This window comes from Muntiacus reevesi, chromosome 10, assembly GCF_963930625.1.
Source record: "Muntiacus reevesi chromosome 10, mMunRee1.1, whole genome shotgun sequence".
Taxonomy (NCBI): domain Eukaryota; kingdom Metazoa; phylum Chordata; class Mammalia; order Artiodactyla; family Cervidae; genus Muntiacus; species Muntiacus reevesi.
In genome coordinates, this window is record NC_089258.1 from 56,827,115 (window position 1) to 56,849,045 (window position 21,931).

The window sequence follows — 21,931 nt, forward strand, 5'->3', positions numbered from 1 at the left end:
GCCCCGCCTGACAACTCCGCCCCCTCACGGGTCGGGCGAGACCCCAGTCCCCCGGACGCTGCGTAAGCGGTTCTCGACCGCCGCTTGGTTGTGGTCCGGGTTCTGCCCTAGAACGCCTCCTCCTTAGAGGCCCGCGCGCTCCCCCACTTCCTGCTCCGGCCCAGTTCCCGCGCTCGGTTTGAAGATTCCGTCCCGCCCCGGAGGCAGAGCTGGTGTCCAGCCAGCCGCGGAGGAGCCACGGGTGCCGCCCCCCGCGAGGGTTTTGGAGGTAAACGGAGGCCGGACACGGGACTGGAAAGCAAGACGTTACCAGCGGGCCTTCCGGGACGGTACACCGCCTCTTCCCGCCGATTCTCACTGCCCCTTCCCCCACTAGCCCGCCAGGCTCGTCTGTCCACGGGATTATCCAGGCAGGAATATTGGAGCGGGTTGCCATGCCTTCCTCGAGGGGATCTTACCCCCCAGGGATGGAACCCAGGTTTGCGAGAAGACCAGTGTTTGGCAGTCCCTTTGTTGCTGCATAAAACTGAAGACTAGGACCTCCTCCCAACCTGAACAGTGGTTCGCATGCAGTTGTTTGTAAGAAATAACTCGTGGAGTAGGTTTTTTAAACCAGTCCCATCACCCCATAGTGAGGCTCAGATCCCTTCCTGTGCTAAACTCTCTTACCAAAATGATGCTCCAGTTAAAGCAGTAGCGGGTTTTCTGTCTTTTGTGTAAATTATACTAATTTACTTAGAGAAACTTTAGAGGAAAACAGTTGGCAGTGTCATCTCAGTTTTGAAATTTCTTTTTATAAAGGTGTCTCCCAGGTGTCAGAACTTGATCTGGGCCTCCAAGGGAAAGACTTTGGGGGAAGGTGGGCGGCACTCCAAGTGAGGGAAATGTGCAGGAGTGGGCTAGATCTTGCAGGCATTGGTCATTATGGTTCATTTGGTGAGAAGGCTGAACAATAAGAAATCAAATGGGCAGTGGTTTAGGGCCAGATTTTGAAGAGTTTGGACTTACTGAGGTAAACTTGAGTATGCATTAAGTGAAGCTCTGAATCATTGAGTGTCTCTAGGAAGATTTATGTAGATTAAAAATTTTTTTTTATTGGAGTACAGTTGAGTTACAGTGATAATTAGTTTCAGGTGTACAGCAAGAGTGATTCAGCTACGCGTATATTCATTCTTTTCCAGATTTTTTTTTCTCATGTAAGTTGTCACAGAGTATTGAATAGAGTTCCCTATGCTTCCTAGTAGGTCCTTGTTGGTCATCCGTCATCTATATAGTAATGTGTATGTGTGTTAATCCCAAGCTCCTGATTTATTCCTCCCATTCCCTTCACATTTCCCCTTTGTAACCATAAGCTTGTTTGCAATATCTGTTTTCTAAATAAGTTCATTTGTATCATTTTTTTAAAAACTTAGATTCCACATATGAGTGATATGGTAGGATATTTGTCTTTGTTTGTATGACTTCATTTAGTTTGATAATCTCTAGATCCATCCCTGTTGCTGTAAATGGCATTATTTTGTTCTTTTTTATGGCTGAATGATATTTCATTGCATATGTGTACTGCATGTCTTTATCCATTCCTCTGTTGATGGACATGTAGGTTACTTCCATGTCTTGGCTACTGAAAATGGTTTTAAAGGTGATTCAGTTCAGTTCAGTTGCTTAGTCGTGTCTGACTCTTTGCGATCCCATGAACCACAGCACACCAGGCCTCCCTGTCCATCACCAACTCCCGCAGTCCACCCAAACCCATGTCCATTGAGTCGTTGATGCCATCCAACCATCCCATCCTCTGTCATCCCCTTCTCCTCCTGCTCTCAATCTTTCCCAGAATCAGGGTCTTTTCAAATGAGTCAGCTCTTCGCATCAGGTGGCCAAAGTATTGGAGTAAGGGTGATTAGTCTGGCAGAATTAGGCTGTTTAGTTGGGAAATCCTGTGAGCAGGGTAGAAAGGTGAAAAGAATCAGAAAAAAGCAGTGTACCACGGAATGTTTTCTTCTTTTACAGGAGACTTTTGGAAAATTTAAATTTGAGTTACTTTGTTCAAGCATACGCAAAGTGATGGGGGGCGGGGAACTCAGTATATTTAATTACGTAAAGAGTGTATTCACCTGGAAAATAAACTGAATTACTGTAAATGAAGTTTTAGTCACATACTTTATCATGAATACTTTAGCAGTGGGAGAATTAGTATAAATGTATTACAAGAGGCCCTGAAATGAATGATATTAAGAAAACATTGCCAAATACTAGAACATTACTAAATATTAGAACTGCAACATACATGTCAGAAAACACAAAATACTGTTGAAACTATTCTCAGAACAGAGGGAGAAGTTGGAGTTGGGGAATAAAAATTGACTTGTGATTAGACAAAAAGGAAGCTAGGAGAACTGGGCTGGAGAGAACCTTGGGAGGCAGGCTTCAGCGCGCGCGCGTGTGTGTGTGTGTGAGTCTGTGTGTGTCTGTGTGTGTGTGCTCAGTCAAGTCTGACTCTTTGCGGTCACATGGGCTAGCCCACCAGGCTCCTCTGTCCATGGATTTTCCAGGCAAGAATACTGGAATGCGTTGTCATGCCCTTCTCCAGTGTATCTTTCCAGCCCAGAGATCCAACCCTCATCTCCTGCAATGCAGGCAGATTCTTTACCACTAGCATGGAGGCCAGTAATCATGAGGCACGTACCGACTGTCCAGCTGCCCCAGGGACGGGGCGGTAAAGTGTCAGTAGATGGGCAAGTCTAGCCATAAATAGGGAAACCAAGGCTGCTTAGGTTGGCTTTCTGGGCCATCTCTGCACCCCCGTTCTCACCTCCTTCTCTCACTACAGTTACTCTGAAACACTCAGCCAGCCTTTTTTCTAGCCTGACCACCTTTAGTTATAAAATCGGTATAAAAAATGGTTAAACAATCTTTCCTGTGCAAATCTAGGAAATAAAAGTTCTCTTAAGCCTGCTATTTTAAAATGCAACAAATATTTTTCTCTGGGGCTTGGGAATTGTTACAAAAATAGTTATGGTCCCTGTGTGAAAAGGGGTTTTCTTGTTTAACTATATACATACAATAATAGTAGCTTCCCCACCAGGAGTTGAAAGCACTTCTAACGTGGTGATATATTCTCCCAGGGTGTAGGGATAAGGAATATGACAGCCCAAAAGCAGAATGCCAGATGCTTTCCTGTTCACTTCCTCCGCTTTTGTCCTTCACCCCTGCTGCTTGAATAGTCTAAGCTCCAGCTGTCTTTCGACCCAGCTGTTAAAATTTTAAAACTGTGCAAAGAAAATAACGTATTTTGAACTTCTCTCTCTCTCGCTTTTTTTTGCTGTTGACATGCATGGTTTTCTCAGTCTAGTAAGTGTTACATTGGTTTTGTTTTGTGACTGTGACTTTCATATATATTTCTGTGGTCACGCTAATATTTTTACAAAACCAGAAAAAATTTTTCCTGATACTGTAAGTGTGAACATCCACATGGTTATTTCTAGCCAGTTATTTGTTTTATATTAGTCAATTCACATCTGATTGGATTCTGTAGTTTATTTTCTTCATTAAGTAATTAGTGGACTTTATTAAAGGTTAGTTTCATAAAGTCAGGGCTTCCCTGGTGGCTCAGAGGTTAAAGCATCTGCCTCCAGTGCAGGAAACCCGGGTTCGATCCCTGGGTCGGGAAGATCCCTTGGAGAAGGAAATGGCAACCCACTCCAGTATTCTTGCCTGGAGAATCCCATGGACGGAGGAGCTTGGTAGGCTACAGTCCATGGGGTCGCAAAGAGTCGGACATGGCTGAGCGACTTCACTTCATAAAGTCAGTTCTCATCTAGGAGACTAGTTGTCTCCTAACTGTCTAAATGGAGTAGACTTTTATCCATGTGTGAAGCAGATTAAATTAATACTCAGAATCTATCTAGCAATAAGGAGCAATAGCACTTATATTGAAAAATTAACACAGTTGTATTAAAAATTGCCCCATTTCTTCAGTGAAATTGTATTCCTTTCCTAGGCATATATGTTATAAAATTTATGTTGATAGAACTTTATTTCTGTTTCTTGGTTTATAATTTTCATGTGGATTGAATCTAACTCTGAGAGAATGCAATTTCTTAGTCTGTTATGAGTCAAATTTGAAATCTATGGATAATATGCCTTTTTTTTTCCTGACAGTGTCATAATATTCCTACCCTCTCTTAATCTTCTAGGGTGATTCTGTTTTTCCTTCCAGAAAATATGTCATTTGCTCATGAATTTATGTCATTGTAAAGTTTTCTGCAAGCATTCAAGAGTATGTTTATTAACATAATAAAGTTCTAGATATGTGTTGCTAAAGGAACATGGGGATTTTGCCTTCAAATGCTTTAGTATATGTTACTCTGTCACTTAAGAGAAACTAATGTGTCTGTTTTCTGCATACATAAATTACAACATAGTTGAAACTAGTGAAGAAGGAAACTACTAGTTATTTCTATTTCTTTGTAAAAACTAGGCCAAAGCTTGCTGGCTTTAAAAACAATTTTTTGGGCAGTTCTTTGGATCTCTCACCTGAACTCACTCAGGCTTACTCGAGCATTGAGTTCAGATGATGATTTAAGATGGCTTAACTCCCATATCTGATCGTGGTACTGGCTAACAGCTGGGGCACCTTGGTACCCGGGAAAAACTCTGTGAGGCTTGAGCTATAGCTTGAGGTTCTCAGAGCAGGACTCCAGGCTCGCCAAATCCCATGCATAAGCACTTACTAAACCTCTACTTGCTTCACATTTATCCGTGTGACCTTGGCCAAAATCAGTCACGTGGCCAAGGCCAGCGACTATACGGGCGTGGTCTTAGATAGCAGCTCTTGATAGGAGGAATGCCAGAGAATGTGTCCCTGTTTTTTCTCTATGCTGGCAGCGTTTCCCCTCTTCTAAAATCCTGTCCTTTTTCCTTTGTGAGTAAACCATAATCCATCTCACATTGGGAAAGTATTGCCTGACCCCCTTACCTTGGTATGGCTAACATGGAAGCCTTGAATTCAAAGAAAAACATATGTCATTAATAAATGGGTTACAATGCAATTATTTCAATTTACTAATCACAAAAATAGAGTTATTAAATTAACAGAGATGAAGATTGATTTGGGGCTTCCTTGGTGGCTCAGATGATAAAGAATCTGCCTGCAATGCAGGAGACCGGAGTTTGAGCCCTGGGTCGGGAATATCCCCTGGAGAAGGAGCCTACCAACCTCAGTATTCTTGCCTGGAGGATTCCATAAACAGAGGAGCATGGTGAGCTAAAGTCCATGGGGTCTTTTTAAAAATCATGCTTATGATTACCATACATCCCAAACCCAAACTAGCCAATATTGTAATTTCTCATTCATACACTGTGTTATCCTCCCAACTATAGGTGTTTGAGGAGAAAAGCAGTGGGCACAAAAGGAAAATGGAGCTAAGAATTGTACAGTGTGCCTTAGAAATGAATTCTGCACTAGGAAATAATAGCACAGGAATGCCACCCACCATGTGGGCCAGGTAGCTAGCACTTGATATAGCAAAATGGTTATAGTAAAAACCATAGTGATGCAAAACAAACAAACACATATTTACATGATGTAATTTGCAAAACATTTTCATGTTGCATGTGTCCTCAAGATAACTACCTAAAGATCATGTTGCTTCCCTTTTTGCAGCTGATTACAGTTTAGAGAACTTCAGGTCTCCTGCATTGCAGGCGGATTCTTTACCATCTGAGCCAGCAGGGAAGCTGGCGAACTTCATTAACGGTTCAAAACTGTAGCACTGTCAGATGAAAGAGCCAGGATCTAAAGATTTCTGATACCCACTCCTGTCCTTGTTTTATATTAAAACTTCATGTAAAACACGCTGTGGAAGCAGACAGAGAAATAAGCAGAAATGAGTTTTGAAGTTTTACAAGACAAAATATATTCTAAACGCGGAAATTGACGTCCTTGTTTGTTTGTTTTAGTTGTAATTGATAGAAGTCGTACATGGGACAGGATTTAGTCTTCCCACACTCCTGATCCAATGAAGAGAAAATGGGAAGCAACGCTGAAGCAGATTGAAGAACGAGCGTCCCAATATGAGAGGAGACCGTTGACCTCGGTGTACAGACCGAGGTTGTCCAAGCCGGAAGAACCACCTTCCATTTGGAAACTGTTTCATCGGCAGACTCAGGCTTTTAATTTTGTTAAAAGCTGTAAAGAGGTAATTTTGCTCATCTTTTTCTTTAGGGCTACTATAACTTAAGATTTCCAAAAAGACTCTTGTCTGTCTTCATTTCAGGCCACCTATTTTACCAGAAGAATTTAATTGCAGTCTTTTTATACTATTTAGGAAAAATATCCCTATGAGTCATTAACCATTTACTTTATATTAATAATGAAAAAGGGTGACATATCCGGTGCCAAATAGTTTTAAAAATCTGTAATGACATAGAAATGAAGCTATGCTTAGAGGAAAAATGACTATTCGTGGACTGAAAAATAATAGTATGAGTTTAAGAGTAAAACTAAAATAATACCCACATAAATATCAGCAAGGAGAGTGAGTGGTGTGTGGGGTTTTAAAGATGGAATTAGGGATCAGAGATTTGAATTTGAACAACGGCAAATGAAAATGTCTCAAATGTCATAGCTTGGCATTGATAAGCCCTAGAACTTAAATCATCCTACCAAAGCACCCATGTTTTTTTTCTTTCTTCTGTCCCCGCTGTGTTTTGGAGTAGTAGAGTGGATTTCTCATAATTTCCAACACATTAGGAAAGTGGGAGGAAGAAATGCTTGCTACCTGCTGGCCTTACAAAGGGAATGGTACTCAGAAATAAACAAGCAGCTGTGTATTGCACATCGTTTGTTTGTTTGTTGGGCCCTGTTGGGAATATAAAGAAGTATAATGAAAAGATGAATGTATCCAGCATAAATGAAATATATTTTGATTCCACTCATTAATGATATATAAAAATATGCTAAAAGTTTTTAAGGAGGAGGACCTTCTTTCCCTAGTAACTTGTTAAAGTTAAGCATTTGAAAACTTCCTTAAGCTTTTGAGGTTAACGTATAAATATATTTTTTATGTGGTTCCCATATGTTTTTGTATGTTCTAGGGAATTTATTAATTTTAGCCCAAATTATAATAGTGTTCAGGTAGTTTTAAAAATTACATAGTCAGTAAAATTACAATAGGAAGTCAAACAAATGATTACAAAATATTTATTTTTTTTCTTTTTAGTCTGGATGTTCTGTTTACACCTTAAACATGTATTACCTGAGTGACTAAATATAAGTAAAAACAAATAATTAGATTTTGACTGGCATTGATTTAGTGATTCATTTTCTTGTTTTTAATAATACAAATGTTCCAGTTTTTGAAAATTTGAATGGTAAAATTCTAAATGAACATTTAATAGCTATAGTTGATTTTGAATTTGCATTTTTACTAACATTTGATATTTTTGATTTTATAAAGGAAGTTCATGTGTTTGCTTTGGAATGCAGAGTGGGTGATGGACAGCGTATTTACCTCGTAACAACCTATGCTCAACTTTGGTTTTACTATAAGTCCCGGTAAGTAGCTTTTAAAAGAGAGCACGTTGAAATTACATTTCCTTCATCTGGAAATGCTCGTGAAGTTAAATCAGGCTGCTTGGGCTCTCATAGTTCTCAATCACCAGTTAATTACCCCTTTACTATTGGAATTAATTCTGAAGTTTCCTTGTGATAAGCAGCACTGAATCTCACCAGGTGCTAGGAGAGAGAAATTGTGTGTGTGTGAAAATTCCTGTACTACGTGATGACACAACTCCCCCATCACTTTTTTTGTTCAAATTAGTATAAATGTTTTATTTGCATACGATGTCACCAAGTAGTTTGATCAATCAATTCAGCGTCTGTTCTTAATAACCCATATTAAAGGCATACATCTTTTTTCAAATTACTCAAATGACACCTTTATTTTTAGTTAATTTTCACTTATGGATGCCTTTCAATTTTGTATCACCTGGACAGAGCCATGAATTCTGTCAGTTTTTTCCATTTCTGGCATCTGTTGTAGAGATCTCTGCAAATAAATCTGTATATATGTCTTCCCCTGGCTAACTTCACACCTTTTTCTCCCCTGAGCATTCTTAACATTTAAGGCCAGAGCCAGGGCCAGACTCTGAGAGGAGAGTGGGCCTGTTATTTTTATTGCTTCTTCTGTTTTACCTTTCCCTTCTTAAAGTCATACCCCTCTTGATACCAGTGTGAATAAAATTGCAAATGTGAGCATTGAAAGCTCCTTGAAGCCAGATGATTCAGAATGTGTGTAAGCAGTTTTTAAAATATTCTTAATGAAAATATGAAAGTTAAAAATTTTCATTAAAAATTTCATGGACTCCCAAGTATATGTGATTCCAGGATCCCAGTTTGAGAAAGTTCTCTTCTCAAACAAAATTTGCTTCATGGTAATATCAAAAGCAAATATAAAAGTGATGTCTGATATAAAAATCATCTGAATAAATAACAGTATGAAGTTAGACTGTATTTTTGTTAAGTAATGTTACAGAATGTGATTATTATATCTTGTTTGATGGAGACTCTTGATACTGTGATCCATAAACTTGGAGTCAGCAGTTCATTTTATCTTGTCTTCACTATGTCATAGTTATATGTCATTAAATCACAGTTAATATGCTATCTTGAGATACAACAGCAGCTTCTATGCTTTAAAAAGAATGAGATATAAGCCTAACCATCTTGAATTATTCAATTCAGAAGAAATCTCTTACACTGCTATGAAGTCATTCCTGAAAATGCTGTATGCAAGCTTTATTTTGATTTGGAATTTAACAGACTTGCCAATCCAGGAGCTGATGGGAAAAAGATGGTTGCATTACTCATTGAGGTAAATTTCAGACTCAGGTTTTTCTCCGTATATCTACTTGTATATCTTTTCCTCATTCAGTCATTAAAAGAATTAAACGAATCCAGACCATGTAACATATAGGTTCAATGTTTCTCCTCCTTTTTCTTGTTACTCGTACTTTTGACTTTCATTTCTTAATAGCACCCCTCAAAGAAAGCTTCTGAAAAGGAGGAAGTTTCAGTTTATGTCTGTATATTTCATAATATTACTGTATCCAATTAAAAAAAACTGAGAGAAGTGGCAGTTTGGGAACTTTCTGTTTCTTATATATTCTTTTACATTACAGTTGATTCTGAATATTAAGTGAAGTAATTTTTACAGTAAAAATTGAGTTTTGAAATAAACTTCAAGAAAATTTGGATGAAAATAGTATGAGAATTTTAGAACTGACAGAAATTTTGTAAACTCTTCTTACATCATCATAAATGAGGAAGCCAAAGGCTAGAGAGACTTAATTCCAGTTCCAGGTCCAACAACTAGTTACTGGCAAAACCTGGTCTCAGTTCAGTTCATTTCAGTCGCTCAGTCGTGTCCGACTCTGCGACACCATGAATCACAGCACGCCAGGCCTCCCTGTCCATCACCAACTCCCGGAGTTTACTCAAACCCATGTCTATCAAGTTGGTGATGCCATCCAACCATCTCATCCTCTGTCGTCCCCTTCTCCTCCTGCCCCCAATCCCTCTCAGCATCAGGGTCTTTTCCAATGAGTCAACTCTTTGCATGAGGTGGCCAAAGTGCTGGAGTTTCAGCTTCAGCATCAGTCCTTCCAATGAACCCAGGACTGATCTGCTTTAGGATGGACTGGTTGGATCTCCTTGCAGTCCAAGGGACTCTCAAGAGTCTCCTCCAACACCACAGTTCAAAAGCATCAATTTTTCAGCACTCAGCTTTCTTCACAGTCCAACTCTCGTATCCATACATGACCACTGGAAAAACCATAGCCTTGACCACATGAACCTTTGTTGGCAAAGTAATGTCTCTGCTTTTTAATATGCTATCTAGGTTGGTCATAACTTTGGTTCCAAGGAGTAAGCGTCTTTTAATTTCATGGCTGTAATCACCATCTGCAGTGATTTTGGAGCCCCAAAAATAAAGTCTGACACTGTTTCCACTGTCTCCCCATCTATTTCCCATGAAGTGATGGGACCAGATACCATGATCTTAGTTTTCTGAGTGTTCAGCTTTAAGCCAGCTTTTTCACTGTCCTTTCACTTTCATCCAGAGGCTTTTTAGTTCCTCTTCACTTTCTGCCGTAAGGGTGGTGTTATCTGTATATCTGAGGTTATTGATATTTCTCCTGGCAATCTTGATTCCAGCTTGTGCTTCTTCCAGCCCAGTGTGTCTCATGATGTACTCTGCATATAAGTTAAATAAGCAGGGTGACAATATACAGCCTTGACGTACTCCTTTTCCTATTTGGAACCAGTCTGTTGTTCCATGTCCAGTTCTAAGGGTTGCTTCCTGACCTGCATACAGGTTTCTCAAGAGGCAGGTCAGGTGGTCTGGTGTTCTCATCATTTTCAGAATTTTCCACAATTTATTGTGATCCACACAGTGAAAGGCTTTGACATGGTCAATAAAGCAGAAATAGATGTTTTTCTGGAACTCTCTTGCTTTTTCAATGATCCAGCGGATGTTGGCAATTTGATCTCTGGTTCCTCTGCCTTTTCTAAAACCAGCTTGAACATCTGGAATTTCATGGTTCATGTATTGCTCAAGCCTGGCTTGGAGAATTTTGAGCATTACTTTACTAGCGTGTGAGATGAGTGCAATTGTGCGGTAGTTTGAGCATTCTTTGGGATTGCCTTTCTTAGGGATTGGAATGAAAACTGATCTTTTCCGGTCCTGTGACCACTGCTGAGTTTTCCAAATTTGCTGGCATATTGAGTGCAACACTTTCACAGCATCATCTTTTAGGATTTGAAATAGCTCAAGTGGAATTCCATCACCTCCACTAGCTTTGTTCATAGTGATGCTTCCGAAGGCCCACTTGACTTCACATTCTAGGATGTGTGCCTCTAGGTGAGTGATCACACCATTGTGATTATCTGGGTTGTGAAGATCTTTTTTGTACAGTTCTTCTGTGTATTCTTGCCCCCTCTTCTAATTGTTTTCTGCTTCTGTTAGGTACATACCATTTCTGTCCTTTATCAAACCCATCTTTGCATGAAATGTTCCCTTGGTATCTCTAATTTTCTTGAAGAGATCTCTAGTCTTTCCCATTCTGTTGTTTTCCTCTATTTCTTTGCTTTGATCACTGAGGAAGGCTTTCTTATCTCTCCTTGCTATTCTTTGGAACTCTGCGTTCAAATGGGAATATCTTTCCTTTTCTCCTTTGCTTTCACTTCTCTTCACAGCTATTTGTAAGGCCTCCTCAGACGACCATTTTTGCCTTTTTGCATTTCTTTTCCATAGGGATAGTGTTGATCCCTGTCTCCTGTACAATGTCACGAACCTCCATCCATAGTTCATCAGGCACTGTGTCAGATCTAGTCCCTTAAATCTATTTCTCACTTCCACTATATAGACATAAGGGATTTGATTTAGGTCATACCTGAATGGTCCCTACTTTCTTCGATTTAAGTCAGTTTGGCAGTAAGGAGTTCATGATGGCCATGAAAAGATACCCCTCGTCCAAGGCAAGGAGCAGTGGCTACACTTTGCTGGAGCAGCCGTGAGGAGATACCCCATGTCCAAGGTAAGAGAAACCCAAGTAAGATGGTAGGTGTTGCGAGAGGGCATCAGAGGGCAGACACACTAAAACCATAATCACAGAAAACTAGCCAATCTGATCACAGGACCACAGCCTTGTCTAACTCAATGAAACTAAGCCATGCTGTGTGGGGCCACCCAAGACGGTCGGGTCATGGTGGAGAGGTCTGACAGAATGTGGTCCACTGGAGAAGGGGATGGCAAACACTTCAGTATTCTTGCCTTGAGAACCCCATGAACATGAGAAGGCAAAATGGTAGGATACTGAAAGAGGAACTCCCCAGGTTGGTAGGTGCCCAATATGCTACTGGAGATCAGTGGAGAAATAATTCCAGAAAGAAGGAAGGGTTGGAGCCAAAGCAAAAAAACCTGGTCTAGAAACATAATTATCATTTATTTTTAACAAAGAGAAAGTATAGTTCTAGTATTTATTTTTGATTTAGCAATGTCAACTAGGAAGTTAGTAATAAGAGGAATGTGGGCTTGTGCAACTAAGCCCTATTAGGTTCATTTATAAAATCTTTTAAGATTGTACTGGTTAAGGTGTACTATATTAACTGTTATTTGGCCTCAGAGTAGGTATTAACTATTTTTTGTTTTAGATGTTAACTGTAGATGACTCATAATGTTAGAAATACATCCAAATTAAAATGTTTTTGATTAAGAATATCTGCTGATTATGATCGATGTCTACATGTTTTATTATAAGTTTATTTGAAAAAGATATGAAAATGCTGTTTAAAAAAAATCATGTTCCCTTTCTCCTGGCTTTGAAGCAAAAAAAGTACACATAAGTTCCCCTAGCCCTCCCAACAAACAGCAAAAAAGTTATGTTTTTCTTAAGGTAGCTATTGGACTCTTAAAAATAAATTTAAATGTTTTATTTCATTATAGTTGTTATGTTTAATTTTTAACCTTAATTACATTTTAAATAATTGATAAACACTGACTCTCTTCTGACGTATGATACACACTTCTACTAGCTAAGGAAGGATTTATTAAATGGTCTCTGTTGAACAAGGAATTAAGATACAAAAGAAATACTTCATTGTATTAGAAACTTGAAACATATCCCTAAAGGAATCAATACTAGTGCAAACCCTATTTTTAATAATGATTAATAAATATTGGTATGGCAAAGATCATGTAGGTATTTAACTTTTTTTCCTTCTCATTCTTTATAATCTTACACAAATTAGTCTTAAACCACTAATCTATTACATTAGCAAAAGTTGGAAAAAGTTTTAGAGATCTGAATTTAAAATTATACAGCATTTTTATATAACACATTTATCATGTTGGTAGAAAAATTATTAGGATTATTTTACTTATATGATCTTTTAAATGATTATATTGAAATTAATTTCATTTATTGGTTACTTTATAACAAGCTTACAATCCAATAAGTACTTTTCCTTTAGAGTCTCTCTGAGGAGGTATAAGTTAGATTAACTGTTACAATAGATTGTTAATAAATAACTGGTTAGTCATAACTAGTGATAATATGTAATGCCCTTTGATTCAGTAACTTAACTGACAATTTCAGTAAGCACCTTCTGCCAAATGGAGTGAATTCTGGTGCTTAAAGTGTTTTATAGAACTGTTGATAGGTAACATCGCTCAAATAATCATTTATTTTTAACATCTGGATTTTACAATTTAAATATTGAAATAAAAACTTTTAAAGTTGAGTTATAGTTAAGTTACAGTATTATGTTAGTTTCAGGTGTACAATATAGTGATTTAAAACTTTTATAGATTATAAATTTTATTTAAAATTTTACTTGGAAAAGAGAACTTAAGGGAATTATGAGTATTTTTATTACCTCAGAATTATTACTTTTATTCTGTAGAGCTTGACTTTATTAATTTATCTAAATCTTTTCAGCGTGTACTGTTGTCAGTGTGGCTCGGCATTGAGAATACAATGGTTAGCCCAAAGAGGCATGATTTCTGTTTTCGTAGAGTTCATCGTGTAATGGAGGATAATAAGTTAGGATAGATTTACTGCCATAATAAAGACCTAAAACTAAAATGGCATAAATGAGATAGAAAGTTATTTCCCTCTCATGTAACTCCTGGATGTGACTCCATTGTATTAGAGATGAGGCTTGTTGTTTTGCTGTTCCTAAGATGCCTTTATTTACATTGTCTAAGAGGGCTCACCACCCCTATGTCTGCATTTTAGTCCATAGAACAGGGGAAAGGGTGAGCATGCCCCTCAGCTTTCAGATTGTAATGTAGAAGCGGAATATTTTCCTTCGACTCACATCCTGTTGGCCAGAACTTGGTCATGTGGCCCCCACATTACTGCAAGGGAGTCTGGGAAACATGATCCTTTTTCTGGATGATATTGTATCTATCCATAATCAGGGTTCTGTGACTACAGAAGCAGGAGGGAACGGATAGTGAGAGATATTCTCTGTCATATAGAGGAAACTTATCAAAAATTTCACACAAATTAACATAAAATAGCAGCTGCGTAAGTGCTACAACTCGAGGTAGAGTATATGGGGGAACTTGATGTAGATAAGGAAATTGAGGCGGCCTTCTCAAAAAATTTACTGAAGGAGAGTAGGATCAGAGAGCCTGGTGGGAGATGGCATGCTGTAATAATATCAAAATAACATTAATAAACACAATTCATTGCTTAACTATTAGGTATCTAGGGCTTCCCTCAGAGCTCACTTGGTAAAGAATCTGCCTGCAGTGTGGGAGACCTCGGTTCCATCCCTGGGTCGGGAAGATCCCCTGGAGAAGGAAATGGCAACCCGCTCCAGTATTGCCTGGAGAATCCCATGGACGGAGGAGCCTGGGAGGCTCTGGTGACCACAGGGTCGCAAAAGTCAGACACGACTTAGCAACTAAACCACCACCACCGTTAGGTGTCTAATCCCAAGATAACCCTGCACGGTGGTTCTTAGTATGTCCATCTTGCAGAAGAGAAGACAGGCTTCATAAGTGACCCATCCTATGACTGCACAGCCACACTTTTACGCAGTTATATGTACCAAGCGCTGGGCCAACGCTTTACTCTCATTCTTCTCTTTGCTTCTTACAACAACCCGAAAAGTTGGGTTCTGTCATTATCCCATTTTGCAGCTGAGGAATGTTAGGTTTAGGTTTGGACTTGACTAAAGTGACAGATCTGTGAAGTGGCAAAACTAGAACTCAAACTTAGGTCTTTCTGATTTCTTTATTTATTTATTGAAGGATAATTGCTTTACAGAATTCTGTTGTTTTCTGTCAAACCTCAGCATGAATCAGCCATAGGTATACATACATCCCCTCCCTCTTGAACCTCCCTCCCATCTCCCTCCCCATCCCACTCCTCTAGGTTGACACAGAGCCCCTGTTTGAGTCCTGAGCCTCACAGCAAATTCCCGTTGACTATCTATTTTACACATGGTAATGTCAGTTTCCATGTTACTCTTTCCATACAGCTTGCCCTCTCCTCCCCTCTCGTCACGTCCATAAGTCTATTCTCTATGTCTTTTTCTCCATTGCTGTTCTATAAATAAATTCTTCAGTACCATTTTTCTAGATTCTGTATATGTGCATTAGAATATGATATTTATCTTTCTCTTTCTGACTTACTTCACTCTAGAATAGGTTCTAGGTTCATCCACCTCATTAGAACTGACTCAAAGGCATTCCTTTTTATGGCTGAGTAATATTCCATTGTGTATATGTACCACCACTTCTTTATCCATTCATCTGTCAATGGACATCTACGTTGCTTCCATGTTCTAGCTATTATAAATAGTGCTTTAATGAACAATGGGATACATGTGTCTCTTTCAGATTTGGTTTTCCTCAGGGTATAAGCCTAGGAGTGGGATTGCTGGGCCATATGGTGGTTTTATTCCTAGTTTTTTAAGGAATCTCCATACCGTCTTTCATAGTGTATGTATTAATTTCCATTCCCACCAATAGTGCAAGACCGTTCCCTTTTCTCCACACCCTCTCCAGCACTTATTGTTTGTAGACTCTTTGATGAGGGCCATTCTGACTGGTGTGCGGTGATATCTCATTGTAGTTTTGAGTTGCATTTCTCTAATAATGAGCGATGTTGAGCATCTTTTCATGTGTTTGTCAGTCATCTGTATGTCTTTTTTTTTTTTTTTTTTTGTATGTCTTTTTTTGACAAATGTCTGTTTAGGTCTTTCCCCCACTTTTTGATTGGGTTGTTTGTTTTTCTGGTATTGAGTTATATGAGCTGCTTATGTTATTTTGGAAATTAATCCTTTGTCAGTTGTTTCATTTGCTATTATTTTCTCCCATTCTGAGGGTTGTCTTTTCACTTTGCTTTTAGTTTCCTATGCTGTGCAAAAGCTTTTCAGTTTAGTCAGGTCCCATTTGTTTACTTCTGTTTTTATTTCCATTTACTCTAAGAGGTGGGTCATAGAGGATCTTGCTTTGATTTATGTCATCAAGTGTTCTGCCTATGTTTTCTTCTAAGAGTTTTTATAGTTTCTGGTCTTACATTTAAGTCTTTAATAGAGTTTATCTTTGTGTGTGGTGTTACGAAGTGTTCTAATTTCATTCTTTTACATGTAGTTGTCCAGTTTCCCCAACATCATTTATTGAAGAGGCTGTCTTTGCCCCATTGTATTTTCTTGCCTCCTTTGTGAAAAGGTAAAAAATAAGGTACCCATAGGTGCATGGGTTTGTTTCTGGGCTTTCTATCTTGTTCCGTTGGTCTGTATTTCTATTTTTGTGTTAGTCCATACTGTCTTGATGACTGTAGCTTTGTAGTATAATCTGAAGTCAGGAAGGTTGATTCTTCCAGCTCCTTTCTTCTTTCTCAAGACTGCTTTGGCTATTAGGGGTCTTTTGTGTTTCCATATGAATTGTGAAATTTTTTGTTCTAGTTCTGTGAAAAATGCCATTGGCAGTTTGATAGGGATGGCATTGAATCTGTAGACTGTGTTTGGTAATAGAGTCATTTTCACAATATTGATTCTTCCTACCCAGGAACATGGAATATCTTTCCATCTGTTAATGTCATCTTTGATTTCTTTCATTAGTGTTTTATAATGTTCTGTGTACAGTTCTTTTGCCTCCTTAGGTAAGTTTATTCCTATTTAATTCTTTTTGTTGCAATGGTGAACAACCATTGCAAGCTTCCTATAGGGTGAGATTTGTGCTCAGTTTGTTTTTCCTCTGATGGGCAACGCTGAGTGAGGTGGTAATCCTATCTGCTGATGACTGGGTTTGTATTTTTGTTTTGTTTGTTGTTTAGATGAGATGTCCCGCACAGGGTGATACTGGTGGTTGGGTCTTGTATTCAAGGGGCTTCCTTTGCGCGGGTCACACTGTTTGATACTCCCTAGGGTTAGTGCTCTGGTGATCTAGGGTCTTGGAGTCAGTGCTCCCACTCCAAAGGCTCAGGGCTTGATCTCTGCCTCAGGAGGATCCCCCGCTGCCCTCTGCTCCCGTGGCCAGGGTGGGGGCTCCCGCAGCCCTTCCCCCTGCTGACCTGTTCTCCACGGCTCTTCAGCCGTTTCTTCGGGACCCCTCCTGGGCTCTGGGCCTCGCCTCCCTCACCTCATTCCCGGGGTCGCTGGGCTTCCTTCCCAGCATCACATGGAAACGCTAGCTGTTCAGCTCATTCGCTGTTTCCCGTTTCCTGACATTGTTTCTGGTCTTTCTGATTGCTAGTTGTGTCCTCCTGACCCTGTGCTTACTTTCCTGTGATGCATAGCTGTCTTTATCATCATTATCTAGCCCCAGAGGCCTTATTCTTGAGGTAGGTTTGGGCTCAGTGTACACGAGGAACTTTCTGAAAACTAAAATTATAAACAACAGAATTAGTGACTTTTTAACTCATAGATAATATTTAAAGAGCTGTTTAAAAATATTTTTATTGTGAGTTTAGAGATTAACATATAAGGTAAATTATTTGAATCTTGAGAGGCCTTTAATCCTGAGAGCCTATGAATTTTTTAACATAAATGTGTCGTAATTTAAATATACATATTTCAATAAAGTAATCCAACAAATCTGATATCAAAATAGGTTAGACTTATTTGTACTAAGATTTGAATTTTGCTTATGAAAAAATTTAAAACAAATTAAAAATAATGTTTAATTAATTTTCCTTGCCTTCTCAGCATGTTTGTAAAGCACTTCAAGAGTTTTATAGGGTTAACTGTTCAGCTGAAGATGTTCTCAACTTGGATTCTAGCACCGAGGAAAAATTTAGCCGCCATTTAATATTTCAACTCGGTGATGTGGCATTTAAAGATAATATTCATGTTGGTAAGTGAGCTGTTTTTTTTTTAAGTTGCAGTTATATTGAAAGCTTATATTTTCCTTTCTTCTTAAAGTTTTGTATTTGTCACATTTAATGGTCGTTAATTAACCTGTCCTAAAAAATAAATCATGATTTTTCATGTTTTCAGGATTTGCCTCTAGTTCTAGACTGACTTCTGTGGCCGACACAGTTTAGATGCATTCGTGTACTCAGGATGTCCTTGGCAGTGATGCCTCTTGCTTTGGATACTGGGATGGTCATGCATGCCATGGGCCTGGTGTCTATTCCAAGAAGAGTCATTTCAGAAGTTTTCTGGGTAATGCAGGAGAGACCCAGTTCAGGTCTTACCTATGATGCCTCAGACTGGGATTTCTGACCTTTGCTTTAGCGTTTTAGCATTGCTTTATCCTTTAATACATGAGGATTGGGCTTGGGTTCCAGGCCACACTCATGAAGCCTTGTTTGTTGTTCCAGGTCAGATGGTAGGGTGGGGAGAAGTCTAGATGTGTAACCCTGAAAATATAACCAGAGGATTAATTCCAGGACTAGACATTTAGGGGGGAACAGGCCCAGATATAAGTGAAATCATTGCAAAGGAGAACAAATAGGCAGAAAGGAAACACTGAAAACCAAGGTTGAATAAAGGTCAAACTCCTGGGTGTATGTCTTAGCAGAGGTAGGGCAAGCAGGTGATTGACTGAAGTTCAGGTAACAGGTAATCCATTCAGAACAAGTATCTGACAATTTCAAGGGTACCATGGGCAAAGGCGTGAACATAGCTATTAATGGACTGGCATGAAGTCAAGGTCTAATTGCTAGAGTAGCGTAACACGAGGTCAAGTGGCCTAGTGTGCTGTGTACCAAGGGCTCATTATCTTCCCATTTTCTGTTTGCTTAGTTGGTTATTTCTTCTCTCTTTAATCCCTAGTTGTTGTTCAGTTGATCAGTCATGTCTGATTCTTTGAGATCATATGGACTCCAGCACACCAGGCTTCCCTGTCCCCCACTATCTCCTGGAGTTTGCTCAAACTCATATTCATTGAGCTGATGAGGCCATCCAACCATTTCATCCGCTGTTGCCTCCTTCTCTGCTGCCTTCAATCTTTCCCAGTATCAGGGTCTTTTCCAATGAGTTAGCTCTTCACATCAGGTGGCTGAAACATTGGAGCTTCAGCATCAGTCCTTCCAGTGAATATTCAGCGTTGATTTCCTTTATGACAGACTAGTTTGATCTCGTTGTCCAAGGAACTCTTAAGAGTCTTTTCCAGCACCACAGTTTGAAAGCATCAGTTCTTTGGCACTCAGCCTTCTTTATGGTCCAACTCTCACATCCATATATGACTACTGGAAAAACCATAGCTTTGACTGTATGGACCTTTGTCACCAAAGTGATGTCTTCTGCTTTTTAATACACTGTCTAGATGTGTCAGAGCTTTTCTTCCAAGGTGTCGGAGCTTTTGTTCCAAGGAGCAAGTGTCTCTTAATATCATGGCTGCAGTCACCGTCTGCAGTGATTTTGGAGCCCGAGAAAATAAAGTCTGTCACTGTTTCCACTTTTTCCTCTTCTGTTTGCCATGAAGTGATGGGGCTGGATGCCATGATTTTAGTTTTCTGAATGCTGAGTTTTAAGCCAGCTTTTTCACTCTCCTCTTTCACTTTCATCAAGAGGCTCTTTAGTTCCTCTTTGCTTTCTGCCATTAGAGTGGTGTCATCTGCATATCTGAGGTTATTGATATTTCTGCTGGCAATCATGATTCCAGCTTGAGCTTCATCCACTTCAGCATTTTGCGTAACGTGCTTTGCATGTAGGTTAAATAAGCAGGGTGACAGTATACAGCCTTGATATACTCCTTTTCCGGTTTTGAACCAGTTCATTGTTCCATGCCTGGTTCTAACTGTTGCTTCTTTTCCTGCATACAGGTTTCTCAGGAGGCAGGTAAGGTGGTCTGCATTCCCATCTCTCTAAGAATTTTCCACAGTCTGCTGTGATCCACACAGTCAAAGGCTTTGGCACAGTTTGAAGCAGAAATAGATGTTTTGCGGGAATTCTCTTGCTTTTTCGATGATCCAGTGGATGTTGGCAGTTTCTTCTCTGGTTCCTCTGCCTTTTCTAAATCCAGCTTGATCATCTGGAAGTTCTCAGTTCACATACTGTTGAAGCCTGGTTTGAAGGATTTAGAGCATTACTTTGCATGTGAAATGAGTGCAATTGTGCAGTAGTTTGAAGATTCTTTGACATTTCGCTTCTTTGGGATTGGAATGAAAACTAACCTTTTCCAGTCCTGTGGCCACTGCTGAATTTTCCACAATTGCTGGCATATTGAGTGAAGCACTTTCACAGCATTATATTTTAGGATTTGAAATATCTCAGCTGAAATTCCATCACCTCCACTAGCTTTGTTTGTAGTGATGCTTCCTAAGGCCCACTTGACTTTACATTCCAGGATGTCTGGCTCTAGGTGAGTGATCACACCGTCGTGGTTATCTGGGTCGTGAAGACCTTTTTGTACAGCTCTTCTGTGTATTCTTGCCACCTCTTCGTAGTCTCTTCTGCTTCTGTCAGGTCCATGCTATTTCTGTCCTTTATTGCGCCCATCTTTGCATGAAATGTCCCCTTAGTATCTCTGATTTTCTTTAAGAGATCTCTAGTCTTTCCCATTGTGTTGTTTTCATCTTTTATCACTGAGGAAGGCTTTCTTATCTCTCTTTGCTCTTCTTTGGAACTCTGCATTCAGATGGGTATGTCTTTCATTTTCTCCTTTGCCTTTCACTTCTCTTCTTTTCTCAGGTATTTGTAAGGCCTCCTCAGGTAATCATTTTGCCTTTTTGCATTTCTTTTTCTTTGGGATGGTTTTGGTCACCACCTCTTGTACAGTGTTACGTACCTCCTTCCATAGTTCTGCAGGCACTCTGTCTGTCCGATCTGATCTCTTGAATCTATTTGTCACTTCCATTGTAAAATCACAAGGGATTTGATTTAGGTCATACCTGATTGGCCTAATGGTTTTTTCTACTTTCTTCAATTTAAGTCTGAATTTGGCAATAAGGAGTTCATGATCTGAGCCACAGTCAGCTCCCAGTCTTGTTTTTGCTGACTGAATAGAGCTTCTCCATCTTCACCTGCTAAGAATATAGAATCAATCTGATTAAGACCATCTGGTGATGTCCGTGTGTAGAGTCGTCTCTTGTGTTATTGGAAGAGGGTGTTTGCTATGAGCAGTGTGTTCACTTGGCAAAACTCTGTTAGCCTTTGTCTTGCTTCAGTTTGTACTCTAGATTCAGTACTTATTAATATCCAAGCTTTCATCCCTTGGATATTAGTAATTATCCAATCTGTCCTTGTCTTTCTTTTCATTCTGTCTGTAACCTTCATGATCATCCACTATTGTAGCTTCAGTTCCCATCTGTGTGTTGATGACTCTCAAATCTTTATCTGCCGCCAAGATTGGTCTCACATTAGACATCCCCACACACACTTCAAACTCAACATGTCTTTAACCACACTCCTCGTCTTTTCCTCCAGACTTGCTCCTTCTCCTGTGACACGTGTATCTGGGTGGTGTGAGCGTCCACCCAGTTACCTCGGTAGGAATGCTGTCATTCACTCACTCTAGTCAGATAGCGAGAGTGATCTGATGATACCACTTCTGTGCCTCGGGCTGTTCCAGGATCATTCCTTGCCTTCGGGGAAAAGTGCAGAGGTCCTAGTTCACGCGATGAGGCCCACGGGGTGCTGGCCTCGCCTCTGATACTTGGCGGCTCTTGCTCCGTCCTTAAGTCGGCTCCCCCAGGCCACATGTTCCCTGGTCCTTTGCACTTTTTGTCGCCGCTTTCTGGCCAGTTCACTTGGTCTGCTGAGATTCAGTGTAGGTCTTGTCATCTGAGAAGCCGGGTCTGTTACCTCTCAAACCCGAAGACTTTGGTTTGTGAGTCGTCTGGGTTGCAGAGCGCACGCAGTACCTGTTAGGTCAGAGCTTCCACCGCCTTTCAGGGCAGTTTCTTGTTTTTGTTTTGTTTTCTCTGTTCTTGTTAATGTTTCTTTAGGGCGTGGATTGATTCTTAG

At 39.8% G+C, this 21,931-nt stretch overlaps 1 protein-coding gene across 10 annotated transcripts in view; it reads left to right on the plus strand.

Moving 5' to 3' along the window:
• The first annotated feature begins 44 nt into the window (after positions 1-44).
• The window catches only part of PRIMPOL (primase and DNA directed polymerase), a 51,806-nt gene continuing 29,919 nt past the window's right edge, over positions 45-21,931 (plus strand). For 2 of the 10 annotated variants that reach the window (XM_065946436.1, XM_065946440.1), the window contains exons 1-5: positions 48-268; positions 5,959-6,197; positions 7,458-7,555; positions 8,744-8,873; positions 17,726-17,873. In XM_065946436.1, coding sequence (XP_065802508.1) covers positions 6,018-6,197; positions 7,458-7,555; positions 8,744-8,873; positions 17,726-17,873 — 556 coding nt within the window. In that variant the 5' untranslated portion in view covers positions 48-268; positions 5,959-6,017. Of the gene's footprint in view, positions 330-5,140; positions 5,259-5,958; positions 6,198-7,457; positions 7,556-8,743; positions 8,874-11,481; positions 11,596-17,282; positions 17,362-17,725; positions 17,874-21,931 lie in introns of those variants that run through there. The other 8 variants (XM_065946437.1, XM_065946443.1, XM_065946441.1 and 5 more) reach the window with 8 other exon arrangements.